The 15,691-nt window shown below is 38.0% G+C and overlaps 1 protein-coding gene across 3 annotated transcripts in view; it reads right to left on the bottom strand.

The window, feature by feature from the left end:
• Positions 1 to 15,691, bottom strand: part of DCLK1 (doublecortin like kinase 1) — a 241,133-nt gene that overhangs the window by 18,340 nt on the left and 207,102 nt on the right. For all 3 annotated transcript variants that reach the window (XM_008631433.2, XM_008631432.2, XM_008631434.2), the window contains 4 exons: positions 15,193 to 15,270; positions 14,460 to 14,556; positions 12,550 to 12,630; positions 5,392 to 5,505 (listed from right to left, as the gene is read on the bottom strand). In XM_008631433.2, coding sequence (XP_008629655.1) covers positions 5,392 to 5,505; positions 12,550 to 12,630; positions 14,460 to 14,556; positions 15,193 to 15,270 — 370 coding nt within the window. The remainder of the gene's footprint in view (positions 1 to 5,391; positions 5,506 to 12,549; positions 12,631 to 14,459; positions 14,557 to 15,192; positions 15,271 to 15,691) is intronic.

Genomic DNA, 15,691 nt, shown 5'->3' with positions numbered 1-15,691 from the left:
GAAGCCAATTTATTCAAACTAAAATGGAGTTTATGAATAGGTTACTTAATGCATAATGCATTCATTTAAAAGTCTGAAATATCTCATTACCTCCAAAGACAGTAGTGCCCTTTTAAGTTGCACATACCAGTAATAGAATATTATCTTTTGCAATTAAACTGAGAAGTTTAATAATAATAATTTTTTAAAAAATTAAATGCAGTGCAACCATCACAAGGAGCAGGCTAGACAGACTACACAAGGCTTAAATTAGACTGCTTCATAATCATGGAATGTGTAAAGATGAAAAGAATCAGGTTTTGATACCCCATCAATCATGGTAATTCATTTCTAAAAATGTGTTAACCTTGGAGAGTAGGACTACTCAGAGCCATGAATAACATTGTTTATCATTTCAGCTTACACCTCATGCTCAAAAAGATAACAGTACAAAACTATTTGGTTTAAAATTGCACCAATTAAAGTCAAAATGGAAATGAACTTAATATTGTGTCCAGGAAATTGTGCTGGTGATATTACTTAAGGAATAGAGATCTTTCAAGTTTACTTTATCATTAGCAATATCATGTGCATAGGAACAAAGAAAATGTGTTCTTTTCCCTAATCCTTCTGTGCTGCACTAACAGACAGTGGAGACATCATTTAGCTGAATTAAACAAAATTTTGGGGGAAAAATTCTTGACGGAGACACTCTGACTGCTTTAAAACTGATGCAATGATTTTTAGATTTTTGCCCTATGAAGGGAAAAGGCCATTTTGTGCTTCAGTAAGAGTGTGGCATGTAGTTCCAATACTGATGCCAGTTTCCATTTCTAAATTCAGAAGATCAGTTCAACACATTTCCAGGTACCAACCACTTCAAGGGGAGTTAGGAACTAACTGCAAATTTAAATTTTTCTTGATGACTCCCCTGCAAGTGTAGAATTTAGTAATTTATTCCATTTTGTTAAAACAATGCCTCTTTAATGCTATTTAGAATTATTTAAAGCATGTTTCCTGTTTAAAACCATGGGAACCTTGCACCTAGAGTTAAATGTGTGTTAGCTTAACTACACTGGTCTGCTAGTGCCATCTACTGGCTTCCTTGTATGCTGCACATAAAACACACAAAAGGGATGTTTTCCTAAAAAGCAGATCAAAAACATTGGCCTAAAATTGAATAGCCAAAAATTAATTCAGAGAAAATGGGGAGAGTCGCTCCCTAACAAGAGTTGAAACTATTTTGGTGGTGTGGAAATCCTGCCATGAGAAACCCAACTGTGGACAATGACCCCAGGACAACACAGACAATAGATGTGAAGGGATAGCCGAGACACGGGTTCAGCTTTGAGACATTAAGCAAAACTTACAGGCTAGGCTTGACTTCTCCTCCACACCACCCGAGAAACCCCACTTGGCATTGGCAATTTTATTTTAAAATCGGCAGAATGCAGGGCAATGACCCACCCACTGCCTGCCCATTGCGGGGTCCCCAACCCAGGACCCTGTAAGCAGAACAGAGCTGCACCAACTTTCTGAGCAGCTTTTCTCCTTTGCTGTTCTACTTGATTCCTCTGCATCTCCAGCTGGAGTTTACTCCCATTGCCAAGACAGAGACCTTATACAACCTTAACAGCAGATTAGCATTAGTCTTTTCCTCTGTCTTAACAATGGCAAAAGTACAAGCACAAAAGTGATGACATACAGGCTAAGTTTTAACACTTCAGACAAGGACATATATTAAATGATGCTCGATTCATACAAGGAATTACAGCACACCTTTGGACTGCAGAAGCATTCTTAAAAAGTGATTCACTCTCTTAGTCACTCTAGCCACTGTCACTGAAGCCCAGAGGGTACAGCCACAAAATAAAAAGAATTGACATCCTTGAAGAACTGAAGAATAAAATCTACCCCCAAATTTTAAAAAGACTAGTTAGTGGAAGTCTGGTTTTCTGTTTTTACTGCAGTACCTTTTATAAACACCATCACAGAAGTAAAAAATACTGCTCCTATTGAAAAGCTGTATGAGAAACATGATCCTGCAAATATTTTGGCACATGCTTAACAGCAATGTGGCCATTTTGACACAGACTGAGGGGCACTAGCCCAGCCCCTGTCTCCCACAGAGACCGATAGTCAATGCCTGTGACAAGAGTTTAAGAACAGAGCAAGTAAAGTGATATTTCTCCTACCTACTCTCTCATCAGCAATCAGTGTTTTTTAGGGACTTGCTAATTCTCTTGCTGTTTTAAAAGCTAGCTCTCCAATTAAAATTTTGCTGGCAAAGCTACGTTGGTTCAGGGGAATTTTTTCCCAACTGACATAGTTACCCTGGCAGAACTTTTAATGATGTATTATTGTAACAACAGAAAAGTCTCTTTGCTTGTATAGTTAATTTTGTTTAAAAAATCATTCTGCTACATCAGCAAAGGAACTGCTTTGCTAAGCTTGCACATGTTCATTAGAGTAGTTTGTCCAAACTGACAAATCCTTTGAAATGTGGACAAACTTGAAGTCTGGACACATGCACGAGAAGTAGGATGTCTCTGCCTTGGACAGTCAGAGACAACTTTTACTGAGATTACCACATCAGTAAAGCAGACCTAAGTCTGAACCAAAGGAATCAATGCAATTTGGACATTGCTGAAGGAAGCAGTAGCCACGGTAGAAGTATGCAAAACACATGTGGCTTCAAACTTCCTCTCAGTCAAGCTGACCAGAGACACAGTTTTAGGAACTTAATTTTCATATTATAGTTTTAATTGGTGCATATGGTAAATACTCCTTGAGATCTTTGAGGTGTGTTACTTCTTACCACAGGAGAAAACAGGCATATAATATTATATCATACCAAGGTGAGGACAAACTAAGAACTAAATACCACATATTAGCGATCTCTGTACATAAACAGAGTTATAATACTCAAAATAATGATAATATTTAGCTTTCATACTATTAAGTAAGCTATAGAAATATAAGCACATATTAACACATTTTCACAAACACAGACACAGATGTGTTATATAATATATAGAAGGCAACTCTATATATTATATACACAAGCACTCTCTCAAAAAGTATGTAAACATACAGGCAGGCACAAACCCCCAGTATTTTTATAGAAAATATAATTAGTGCATGTCTTTAGTGCCAAACAATATGTTACAGCATCTATACATACTTTGAAAGTTCTAAATCTAGAGCAGTCTTTGTTAATAGGATTTAATTTTAGCTTATTTGAGATTTCACAGTTAAAGGAAGATTCCCAAACACAAAACCCTGGTGACATGCATGTGAAATGTATATTAAATAGACTTCCAAATGCAGAAACAACATTTAAAGCATTTAAAGACATTGTTGTCTTGCTTTTGGCTTTCTTTTACATATTAAATTACTTTTGTAGAAAACAAAACTAATTTATTCATAAAATGGAAATTATCTAGCATTCTGAAACATTATCAAAACACTAAAGAGGTCTATACTTCCCCATCTTTTCCTATAATCAAAACTTTCTGAATTATGTAAAAGTATTCTTAACATTTCTACTTTATAGGCCAAGTTGCAGTATCAGTCGTGTCAGAATATGAAGTTTGCCCACAGAGAAGATCACTAAAAATAATCTGGTAAATTTCCAAACACTAAAAAATAAATAAAAGCCATTAAGAATATAATTAAACATACACATTTTTTTCCTGATGTTTTGCATTGGGCAGATTCACTACAGTGCCTTTTTCATTACTCAAGTGTTCAACTGCTGTAAACAATTCCTTGGCAAAGCAACTGGGGCAAATAAAAAAAGAGGAGGGCAGGGAAATTAAAAACATAAAGGAGGCAAGGGATGGATGAGGACAGAGGCATCATTTCTTGCTTTTAAGCTTTGAAGTCATTAGCATGGAGGATCTGAGCAGTAATTCTCATGGACAAGCGTGCTGGCAGTCCATTCAATAGGAACACGATTTCAGCTAGTCTATAAAGAACATACCTGCAGTTCAGATGAGCAATGGGTATGTGATGTTTTAGTTGTGGGAGAGTTGCTGCAGTATTATTGGTTAAAAACGAAAATAAATAAATGCTGACTATGTTAGCTGATGGCTGAGAAAATCTAGGAAAAGCATGAGGAACAACTTGCTTCCATGTTGAGGATATTCAGGGTAGGAAAGAGTAAAGAAAAAATATGAGAGAGGCACAGCTTGAAATTTTAAGTACTTATACCAAGTAACTTTGAGAGAGCATCCATTTTGCTGCAAAAGCACTTCACACCTGTGAGCCAGATTGCATGTGCTGAGCTGAATTTACTTCATGCTGATTTAACTCAACACTGGAGGGGCTGAGCTGAGAAACATGAAAGTGGAAACAGTACAAGAAAGTGTACATGTGCAGTCACACACCACCTGCAATTTATGGAAGCTGGGAATGAACACTGAGTAATCTGATATGGGAATGGTTATGTTTAACATGTCACATTTTTAGTGACTCTTTGGAGTGTTCACATTACTATGAGTAATAAAGGAAAGCTTACAAACACAAGCAGATGTATCAAAAATGTGAAGGATGTGCATGTCACTATTCAATGGCATTAGTATGAATAATCTCATCATATGCTGAATATATCCTGTGTCCATGTATATGTAATACAGGTGTTCATCTGTGAGGAAAAAATACAATTGTATGTGATGTATGCTCCACTGAGGACACCACTGAAACCTCAGTAAAGCTTGGTAAAAATTTTGGTCAAGCTTTGTTTCAGACACTCCGACACATTCAAACCTAGAATGGCTCCACTGGAATTGCAATGTGACAGAAGGCAGCAAGAAGTTCCATTAAGTCTTTACCCCACTGAATACTTCTGCTGAAAGAGAAGCAGGTTGTGTGTGGCACTACAATAAAATGCTGCTGATCAGCTAAATCTGACGTGGCTAGACTCATGTAAACCATGAAGGCAGCAGTGAGGCATCATAGGTCTCTTTCATGTCTTCAAAGAGGAGAGTCTTAGGCTGCCATACAGATTTTCAGTTAAATTTTGAAGCAATTTACATTTTAAAGTGGTGCTGTCCTTCTGCTACAACCTCTGTGTGGCCTCAATCCATAAGAGGAGTCTGCTGCCAAGTAAAATCTCATGATCCCACAGTTCAAATTGTTGAATTTACATTGGAGTTAGGTCCACTGATCTGGTAAAATGTGGAACAGTGTATTGTGTGTACAGTTATATCTCCTAGGGACGTTCAATAACAATGTGACTCAAGGAGAATCAAAGGAGAAGCTGTGCAGGATACCAGTCTAACTACTTTTACATTAATTAAATGCTACAATTATCTAAAGATTAACCCTCTCTGGTTTTTTTTGGTGTCCTAAACACATAACTGTCTGGTGGGCACATAAATCTTTCATCTGTGTATTTCAGATGCTTACTGCTATAACAGAAACTCCAGCTGCTGTGCTGTTCGGCTTAGGGCCTGTGTTGAAATGCTTCTTTATCTTCCCAGCTACTGAGAGCTGATGTTCATTCTCTGGAAGGCCATCATCCTGCAGATAAATAAAGCAAAATAAAACTTCAGAGAGGAAAGACGAAAAAAGAAGGAATCATGAGGTGATTCTGATAGTACCTATCAATACAGAAAAGTTTACAAAAAGTTTGTATTAAAATGGGTCAATCATTTTCTCCATCAATATATTTAAGGTACTTACAAGATGAACATATTATGGCACTAAGCGGTCTCTCTCTCCTTCGCTACCCAATATTTTCTTCTCAAACTTTAGGTAATGTTCATGAATAATAATTGTTAAACATTTCATTTTTCTTTCTACCACATCTTAATTACCACTGCCTAGTTATTTTTAAGTCCATTAATATTTCAAAGCCTGAGAAACTCAGATGTGCTTAAGATTCTGTTTACTCATCACATAAATTTAATGATAATGACCTCAAAAGTAGAAGGTACCAAGATATTACAAAAACAAGAGGCCCTGTTTCTGCATCCCTGTCAGGATGCAGAAAAGGATCTCCAAAAATCCTGAGAGACACTTATGAGGTCCTACATTGTAAAGGCTCCACACTCAGGGACTATGGGGTTGGGCAAAAGCTGCAGCCACAGCCCAGTGAGTCCACAGTGAGGAAACCCAGGTAAGATGGGAGCTGAGACATGCCCTGCCTGAGACCCTTGGGATGGGTGAGTGTAAGACATCACCAACACCAGGATGCATCATTGCACATGTCTGCAGGCCAGGTCAGGTGCTCATGGCTTGTGGTGGCATTCCCCACAGACCATGGTTGTGCTATAGTAAAGCCATTCTTAATCAAAAACACCTCCACAGATCAAATCTCCAACTAGCAAGGGACTGCAATTCCATTCCCCAGTCCCAAGGCACAGAAGCCTGGAATGCTGTGGGAAAGGTACATGAATGCAGACAGAGGTACAGACTGCCTGGGAAAGCAAAGAAGGGCTGGAGCCAGCTATGGCTGTCCTCTTCTTCCATGCCAAAATATTCTCACCTTGAGCTAACCTGAGGTACAAGTAGGCACACAAGTGCATGGCCAAGCAGAGGCAGACACGTTCTGCTGTGGCATGCGCCAAGCAGGTCAGCTGTGCACACACTCCAGCCCAGGTGCCATGTAGCTGGGCTGGGACATTCCTCCTTCCAGCTGAGATGTCCCTCTTTTCAGAGGAAACCTGCACCTAGGCATGCTGGCACCCTCCATGCTGAGGAGAAACCCAAGCAGAAAGAAGGGAGTTTGAAGTTTTGCACAAGTCCTAGATTGAATCCAAGCCCAGGAAACGTGGAGGTTTTTTTAGAAACTGTAGAAAAGATCCTTATGCCTGAAAAATGTGCAAAAAGCCACTGCTCAGTGAGACTTCCTCACTAGCAGAATGTGCAGGATTTCAGGCAACAATATGCAGAATAGGTGGAATAGGGAACAAAATGTAGAACAGGCAAAATATGCAGGGTATCAGGTCACTGACCACATGCCATAGTCATCCCTGACTGGTACTGCATGGTATGTATAGGTATGAAGAGCTGAAATAATTCTTGAACTCCACTTAGGTAAAATCCTAGTAGAATACAGGTAAACAAGACAAGGTCAGAATAGTGAGAGATGAAAGACACTTTTTTTTGGTATTTTTTAGACGTTACAAGTGCCCTTAAAGAGTTACAGAGCTGCTGCAGTAAATCAAGAGTTCAATGAGCATATGGGAATTTCAGGGAGGTTGGTAGGGTTTGTTATTTATTTAGCTTGGGGAGTTTGTGTTTAGAGATCCCTTACTCACCCCTTAACAAAATGTCTCAGCTGGCAAAATATGGTCAAGTGCACACAGCTGCAAAACACAAAACAAAACAATACAACCCAGTAGCTGATTATTGTCTAGCACTGGGGAGTCCTTGCTCGGTGGTACATGACCCCTAAAAATAACCTGCTTCCCATTGACCTTGCCTTTCCCAGAAGAAAGCTAGTCTGTAAAGTGAACTCCTCTTCACTAGAGGAGGGAAAAAAAAATAAAATCATTCTCTTGGCTTTCTTGACATGAAAGCCTGCCAGGCGTTCGTGTCATCTTGTCAAAAGACTAAATTACAGAGAAGACAACAGTTACCAAGACTGTGGTCATGTTTTATTGGTGAAGCACCACACCCACAGTTCCAGTGGCAACATTCCACAGACACATCGTTTGGGCTTCAGCTTTTAGATGAAATAACTTCCAGCTCAATTTAAGGTGCAGCATAGGGATATATCAGAATTCCTCTATTGTTACTAAGTTTTTATTACTACTGTTGGTGCCAATTGATGTTTAGTAGTTCTCTTTTATAAAAACATGCTTTATAAACAAATCAATATATATTAAACTGGTTCCTGGAATCACTTCAGTCAACGATAAAATAGAGAGCTATTGAGGGTGAGAGAAGACAGCTGTTTAACTAAATACAAAACAAGCTGCTTTGCAGTTTTAAAAGGCAAGAAGTGAACAAAACACCCATCAAAAATCAAATTGCTCAAAATCAGCAGGTTAAGTTGTAGCACTGGAGAACAGGGTAAACACTGCTGACAAGAATTTCAGTGGGTTGCTGAAATGGGAGGGATGTCAAACCCTGAAGTGGTTAAGTGTTCCTTTCCCCTGTATTAAGTCTTTGCTTTTTGCAGCGGGTTAGGATCACAGAACTTAATCTCAGCACTAGCAGTAATCATAAGATTTTTTTAAAGGTGACTAGTGACTTTTGACGCTCCATCTGGGAACTTTAAAGAGTCATGAGTTTGAGAAAATGTTGACTGCTGATACTCTGAAAGAAGAACTCTCCTGTGCACACCTCAGAAGCTGAGCAGTCAAAAGAGTTTGAAAACTCTGGTCCAGAATTTGAGTTTTCACACAGACAATATAAACTGCTTGGAATGGTAAAATACTTTTGTTTTTTGGTTTGGGGTGTTTTGGGTTTTTTTAACCAGACTCCACAAAATACCTTTCATGGTCTACTTGCAAGAATTCAAAACAAAAAACAATAAAAAAGAGGCAGAACGTCTTGGAGTAATTCCAGTAATTGATAAAAACTGGTCTCATATTTGCATTTTTCTCTGTGGCAGGAGACACTGCCACTCAAAGTAAAAAGACGTGTTAAAAAGATGTAATGAAGTTCAGGATTCCCAGACTCCCACTGCCCTAAAGCACTTAGATCCATTACACAAGATGGTCACAAGAGCTTTACTTTCCAGGTCTAAAAGCATCAGATGAATAGATCATTATACACGTAACAGCAGGAAATGAGAGCAAATAGAAGAGCAGGAAAAGCTTTTGGACACTGTTTCCTTTAAGGATTACAAGGAAATTTTTCTTTGTGCAGTGTCCTAGGGTGTAACCAAAAGTAGTGCAGCTGCCAAATAAGGAATGTCTTTCAAAATTAATTTTCTTACAAATGTTTATCTTATTGCTAATTATTGCTTGGTTATTCATTTCTTTTGCACACAAATTTCCAAGGCAGACATAGTGAAGGAAAAACGTAAAAGCTCCAGTTTCCCTAATTCTTTTTAGGCTGGTGTGTGCCATCTTCCTCCTCCCACAACAACACACATTTTATATTGATTATTTTAACAGAGAAGGATTTACAGAATGCAAGCCATACCTTTCAGCATTCACTGCTCAGTGATGTATAAGGAAACATTTACTACTTATACAACAACAAAAAAATAGTGAGTTTGTCCTGTAACTTGTTTCAAGTTATCAATAGCCTTAAAGTTTAAAATGCCAGACCTCAAGCTTCCCGCCTCTTTTATAATTCTTTGGCTTTGCAAACAATTTGAGCAGGTAAAGTAAAGAGCTGGGGTCCCTGTAGGGGAAGTATAAACAGATGGATTTGTTTCCAGGTCTAAGTGTATTGCACAGGAGAGATGAATTCAAATAAACTAAATGGTGGGGGCAAAGAACTGCTGCTGAACTGCATTTAGAATTCAAGATCTCCATCTGTGGCAGTGGCATGTAGCCAACATCTTTTCAGGTTTTGTTTTTTTGAATTGAAAACAGCTGGGATATTATTCACATAGAAACTGCTTTACTGGTCTGACTCTGACCATGACAAGTTTTGCAGTTTCCAAGAGCATTCCAGATATTTTTATAGCAAAAATTTAAACTGAAATGAGGGTTTGCTCCTACTGAAACTGTCAAAGCACATTCCAGGAATCTCAGCAATTTACCAAGTAATCACATAGCAAGCAGCTATAAAGTAGAATGGTTATTTACAATCTACAAAATGGTTTTATATAGTGTAAGCAGTTACAACACTTCTATCAAAAGTTTGATCAAAGAGAGAAAATGTTTCTTAAAATTGTCGAAGAAAACACATGCCTGCTTTTCAAGCCAGCTGTTCCATCTAGTATTTTAGCTGCAGATTTAACACTCTAGGAATAGGTTCAAAACTGAACTAAGGGAAGCATTGTAGTGAACTCTATCACAGCTGAAATCAATAGAGAAAGTAAAGTCCAGCATTTGACACCATGGAAAAGTACTGAAGCAGGTTACCTGTGGAAATGCAGCATAGGTGAAAATTCCATGTGCCATTTCTTCTCAGAAAGACAGTTATGCATAATTGCTCAGGTAATTTACAACACGTAGATTGCAGAGCCTTTTGTAAACAGGGATGAGTGTATTAATTCCCTGTCCTGAAGCTGGGACAATGAGGTCTAGGGATGCTGTGTGACAGAGTTGCAGCTGATCAAGAGAGTGATGGCAGAGGGATGTGTAGTTGGATCTGACACTGTACGTTCTGCCTCTGTGCATCAACGGGCTGTCCCTGCTACCTTATCTACTGATACTGCCCAGACACACTTCAGGGAAGTGCCCTTTCTCATGGAAGCATTTAAGCACCTGTTTCAACTCAGCCATATTCTTATTTCTTCCGATGTGAACTAGAATTGTAGTGCCATCTAGTTAATTTTATGCCCAGTATTAAGTGCTTCCACGTGTGATGCCTTGAAATAGGAGCAATGTTTGGAATGTGTTCAACTGCTTTCCTGAACTGGTCCCTGTGCTAGCCTTTTTCCTTCCAGAAAAAAATATATGGAGGACATAAGAGAATTCAAAAGCAGTTTTGATCTGCATTATGAACTATCTTTAGTGTAACGATGAAGACAAAATACTGATTTGTTTCAGGTGTTAAAAGCAGCAGAAAAGAAGGAATTACAGAACTGTCATGGAATATTTGTTTCACTTACTTATAGACAGAAATGCTACAGATTCCAGAGAATTATTACCAGCATAAAACTACAAGTGCAGCAGAGCTAGACTAAAGATGAACTGATCACTGCATGTTGTTTCTAACAGTGCATCAGAGTCACTCTTCAAGAAGTAGTATATTGAACAAATAGATCTTGAACTTCCCCGGGTATATCCTCTAGTTCATGCCAACCAAGTACTTAAGAACTTTGTGAGCCAAGAGTTATATCCACATCACTATATTTAATAAGCACCAATGGGGTTACCTCCAAAAATGTATTAAATTCCCTTTTGAATCCATTTATACCAGTTTTCTACATCACCTTCTGGCAAAGGGTTCTACATGTTAACTCATTGCACAGAAATCCAGGAATTTGCCAAGGTGCTTCAGTAACCAGAACTCAGGTTTTCCTAGCAGAGCTCTAGAGTGTTAAAAGTCTTTAGCCTCCAGCCTCTCTCCCCTGCCATCCTCACCAGCAGGTACTACTGAGGGCAGGGAAGCAGATCCTCATGTCAATTGCACACCGCCACCATCAGCTTACTGACAAAGAGCTGCACCTCTTCCTTTTTATACATCACACTAAAATGGCCTTCTAAAACACATCATGGTGAAACAATTAAAAAAAAAAAGAAGTATCTGGGGGTAGCATTAACATTTCAAATATATTTTTCAGAAAAAATGGAAGATTAGTGACCACTTCCTTAAGTGGTGTAAGCAAGTGACATTTCAGTAATTTCAGCAGCAGGGTACAGGCTTCTGATCAGTCACTTCCATCTCTTCCTCTGCAGCACTCCAGAAATCTCCACATGTCCTCCTCCCATGGAGACAGAGAGACACCTCAATCACCATAAGGCATTATAAACTGTGACAGAACACTGTGTCCAAGGACAGCCCCTGGCACCAGGGAAAATTAATATTTCAGCTGCTTGAATATCATCTTAAAAATGAAAAGATTTTCATTAGACATTGTCCTGGATCCTTGCACTCTTCATACACCACAGAAGTGCTCTGCATGTTAATAGCATTTACAAATAAAATTGGTTTGAGCAATAAGGGAGCCTCCAAGTTTAAAGCATATACTTGATAAATACTTAACTGATCACCACTACTCTGACTGTATAGAGGACACTTTCATTAAAAAAAATTAATATCTGAGGTGACTGTATATTTTAATTTTTAGAATACTTTTTTTTAGTGAGAAAAGGGATTTTGGATACATCAGCCGAGGGACCAAATAGTATTCCAGGGAGAACTGCACACTCAAACTTGCAACAAACAAAATGAAGCATTATTTCTTCTTCCTTTATTTTTTTTTTCTCTGTTCATCCCAATTGTATTTCTTTTCTCATTTGTCCCTTCTGAATTGGAATATAAATTATCCCAAATTTTTATTTCTTGTCATCCAAATACTTTAAAGCATGTTTAATAGTCTGGAATAATTAACAAATCTTAAATATCATCAGAAGTAAATATGATTCTAAATGTTTGCCTGTTCCATTCTGGATCAAGTAGGCCTAACAGTATGGACTATATTTCAGTAACGCTTAATCATGACTTTGAGATTTTTGAGTCCACCTGATCTTAGGAGAACAAAATATCTCACTAAATCTGCAAGCTGTGTTAGAGATATACTTTTATCAAATATGATTGAGATTTTCTGAAAGCCCATTTCAGAGAAAATGTAGCTGAGCACACACAAAATAGTGAAAACTCCAAGGTACAAAATACACTAAATCAGCCTGTAACTTGGCTTATTTCCAGTTAAATCTGTGGCATCTTTAGAATGTGCTGGCTTCCAAAAGAGCATAGCAAGGGCTTGACAGAATAGCTCAAAGGTGCCAAACTACAAAAAGCATCTACAAGTCTGAAAATACTTACATTAACCCATGGATGCTCAAGAACTTGCAAAGCTGAGAATCGCAGATCTACATCTACTTGAAGCATCATTGTGATAAGTTCCTGAGAAATTGAATACCGCGTCAAATTTAAAGAACACTTCTAAAGAACAAATCAACATTTCATTCACTAAAGAACTCTTTAACTGGTTTTGTAAGAGTGCTCAAAGAGAGAGTGAACTACCAACTGCAGAAATACACTGACTATTTAAAAAATAGAAAAACTATGAACTGATGGACTCTCAGCTGAACTTTTAAATCAGTATCTAACAGTACCTTGAAAAGCTAGAAGACAGTTCTGAGTTACAGTTCTGAAGCCACTGTTTAAGAGAAAAGCACTTAGTACATAATGTGCAAAACAGATGGTCCCATGAAATTAGGTTAGCTTCCCATTAAGAAGAAGCCAATTCTGCTGTAGAAAAAAAAAGGCAGCAAATACAGTTTTACTTTAAAATCTTGTATAAATGACATAGAAGATATTAAAAAAAAAAAAAGAACACTTAAAACCATTATTTTTCATCCTCTGATTTCCTCTGCAATCACCTAGATTTCAACTAGCATGTAAATAAACACACATCTAATTCCAGCACAGAGTGGAGTGCATGGAAAACAGGATGGCGGTATGACAGCAAATAAAGGTGTATCACCAAAGACAAAAGCTAGTAATTCTTAGTTACAAAAATAAGTTATATGGATAGGCTAAGGCTTCAAAACAGAAATTTTAGACTGAACTATTTGGAAGAAGGAGTTTCACAGGAAAACACCTTTGGCAAAGGACTTGCAGGGTTCGCACTAATGATGCTATGAAATAATGCCTTCTACAACACAGTGATTCAGTTTAGAGGACTTCCAACTCTATGACTATCTCATTCATTAACCTCATAAGTTAACAGGCTAAAATGCTAGTCCTGATCACCCTCCACATACCTTAAAAACGCATAAAAGCAGGATGTAACTCTCCAAAGAATGGAGATCCAGAGCTACTCTCATTACCTGCATCCACCTTCAAATTTCACTTTTTTTTTCTTGTGATTAATTAAACACTGTCACACTAAAGGAAACAGGAAGACAGTTTTTCATAGACTTGTCTTACAGACTAGAGAAGTAAACTGACTTAAAGTAAGCACTCATCTATCTACAGAATGACCATATGAATCTTTTTTTACGTACACATATGTATTATGTCTCTGTCCACATATATTTATACGTATGACTATAGTGAATGCCAGATCCCTAGAAAATCTTTGAGTTAAACTCTTGCTCTAGTGTACTGGTGAGAGTTGAAAAACTTGATCTGCTCTGCAAGTATAATGAACTCTGTATCTGTAAATAATTATATCTGCCTTAGCACATCGAAGGCTGCAGGTCAAGAGCTGTGACCAGAACAAGTCTGTTATTTCGTACCACACTGCAACAACACAGCAATGGGAGACCTGGTTCTTTGACAGAAAGAAACAACAGACATAACATCTAATGGGGCTAATAAGGGAAATCAGCCTCCCCATAATACTATTATATCATGTTCAAAGGCTCCAGGTTAGTACCTGGTTGCCCTCATTAGTACATATAAAACACAGTCCAAGGGAGATTTCGAGCTACGAAGTGAATTACTTTAAATTTTTCTCAATCAATAAGGGCTGCTGGTGTGTCTGTTGTGTGAGAAACCACATAGAGATATGATGTCCATTTCAGAATGGGGTCCATTTCAGAACTACCTGGAGTCTAAGAGACAGTAACCGAACAAAACATGCTTGGTGACCCAGAGGAATTTATAGGTGTAGCAGGAGATGTATGAGACATGTCAAATACAACTTTGTGAAAGAGCAACGTGCATTAGGCACTTCCACTGGAAATAACATTGTAGAAGAAAATACCATCCACTATGAAACTCACCTTCGCAGAGTCAGAAACATTGTCCCAATATGGAGATGGAAAATCCATCTGTCCCATCAAAATCTGATCAAAAAGCACTTCTTGGTCATCTCCACTTCTGTAACATAAAAACCAAAGAAAACCAACAACAAAACCCAAAGAGAAATTATTTTCAGATGTGGTTTCAATAGACTTCTTAAAATTGTTTTTAATTGCTGATGCCTTAGTATGCTTTTGGAAGCTGTTGATTGCCCCAATCATGCAGCCATGGGTGTGAATGGTGAGATCGCAAAACACAGTGCATTTGGTACACTCTTCCTTTTTGCTATTCTTTAGGATTGTCCACAACTTTGAAATTGCTTTGAGGGGATAAAATATCTGACACATCCTTATTAAGTTTCTTACATTTTAATTACCTTTTACCAACCACAAAATATGTTGCATTCTGTCCATGAAAGAAGATGGTTATTTCACAGTGTATTTAAAACTTCAGGCAATGGCACACAGAACCTGTAATGAAGGCTCTTGTTTTGTAATGCAATGAAGTTTAAACTACAATAAACAAACATGAGACAGAGATCTTACCATAAAATCAGACATTTATGGGGCTTGTGTAAAACACTATGCAGAGCACAGAAAAAAACACCAAACCCTATAAGCAGAAAACTTCTACCAGTGGGAATCTCTGCTTAATGTGAAAGGAGCACAGGGACCAATTCACAAAACAAGGATGGTTGAATAGATCAGTCCATACCCACGGAATGGAGGAAAACCACAGAGCAGGATGTAAGTAATCACACCCGCTGCCCAGATGTCCACCTTCAAGCCATATCTAGAAGTGTGAGAGACATGGTTAGAGACATCCCATTCCTATGGACTACAGTGCCAGAACAGAGGAAACATGTTCAGAATCATTAATAATTTCTTATAAATTCTCATCTGAACTTTCTCTACCTACCAATCCTCATTCTGCTATCAAGTGTTTTTTACACTTACATCTTAAAATTACATTAGATCAGAATGTGTGAGTGCACAGAAGATGTTGGCCTGTATTCTTGAGTTAGTTAACTAATTCAAGTTGAGGTAACTTGAGTTAGTGATGCCTATCAACATGAAGTCTGCAAAGGTGACACAGGCTGCTCAAGCCAGCAGGCATTTACTCTGTGGAACAAATCAGAAGAGAACAATGTGTAATAATGAAATAGAATTAAGTCAATGGTAGTTAGCAGTCTCTAGAGAACAGAATTACTTCC

Source organism: Corvus brachyrhynchos, unplaced genomic scaffold (genome assembly GCF_000691975.1).
Source record: "Corvus brachyrhynchos isolate BGI_N302 unplaced genomic scaffold, ASM69197v1 scaffold103, whole genome shotgun sequence".
NCBI classification, from domain to species: domain Eukaryota; kingdom Metazoa; phylum Chordata; class Aves; order Passeriformes; family Corvidae; genus Corvus; species Corvus brachyrhynchos.
Note: the sequence above shows the minus strand (reverse complement) of the source record. Positions and strands in the feature narration are given on the sequence as shown.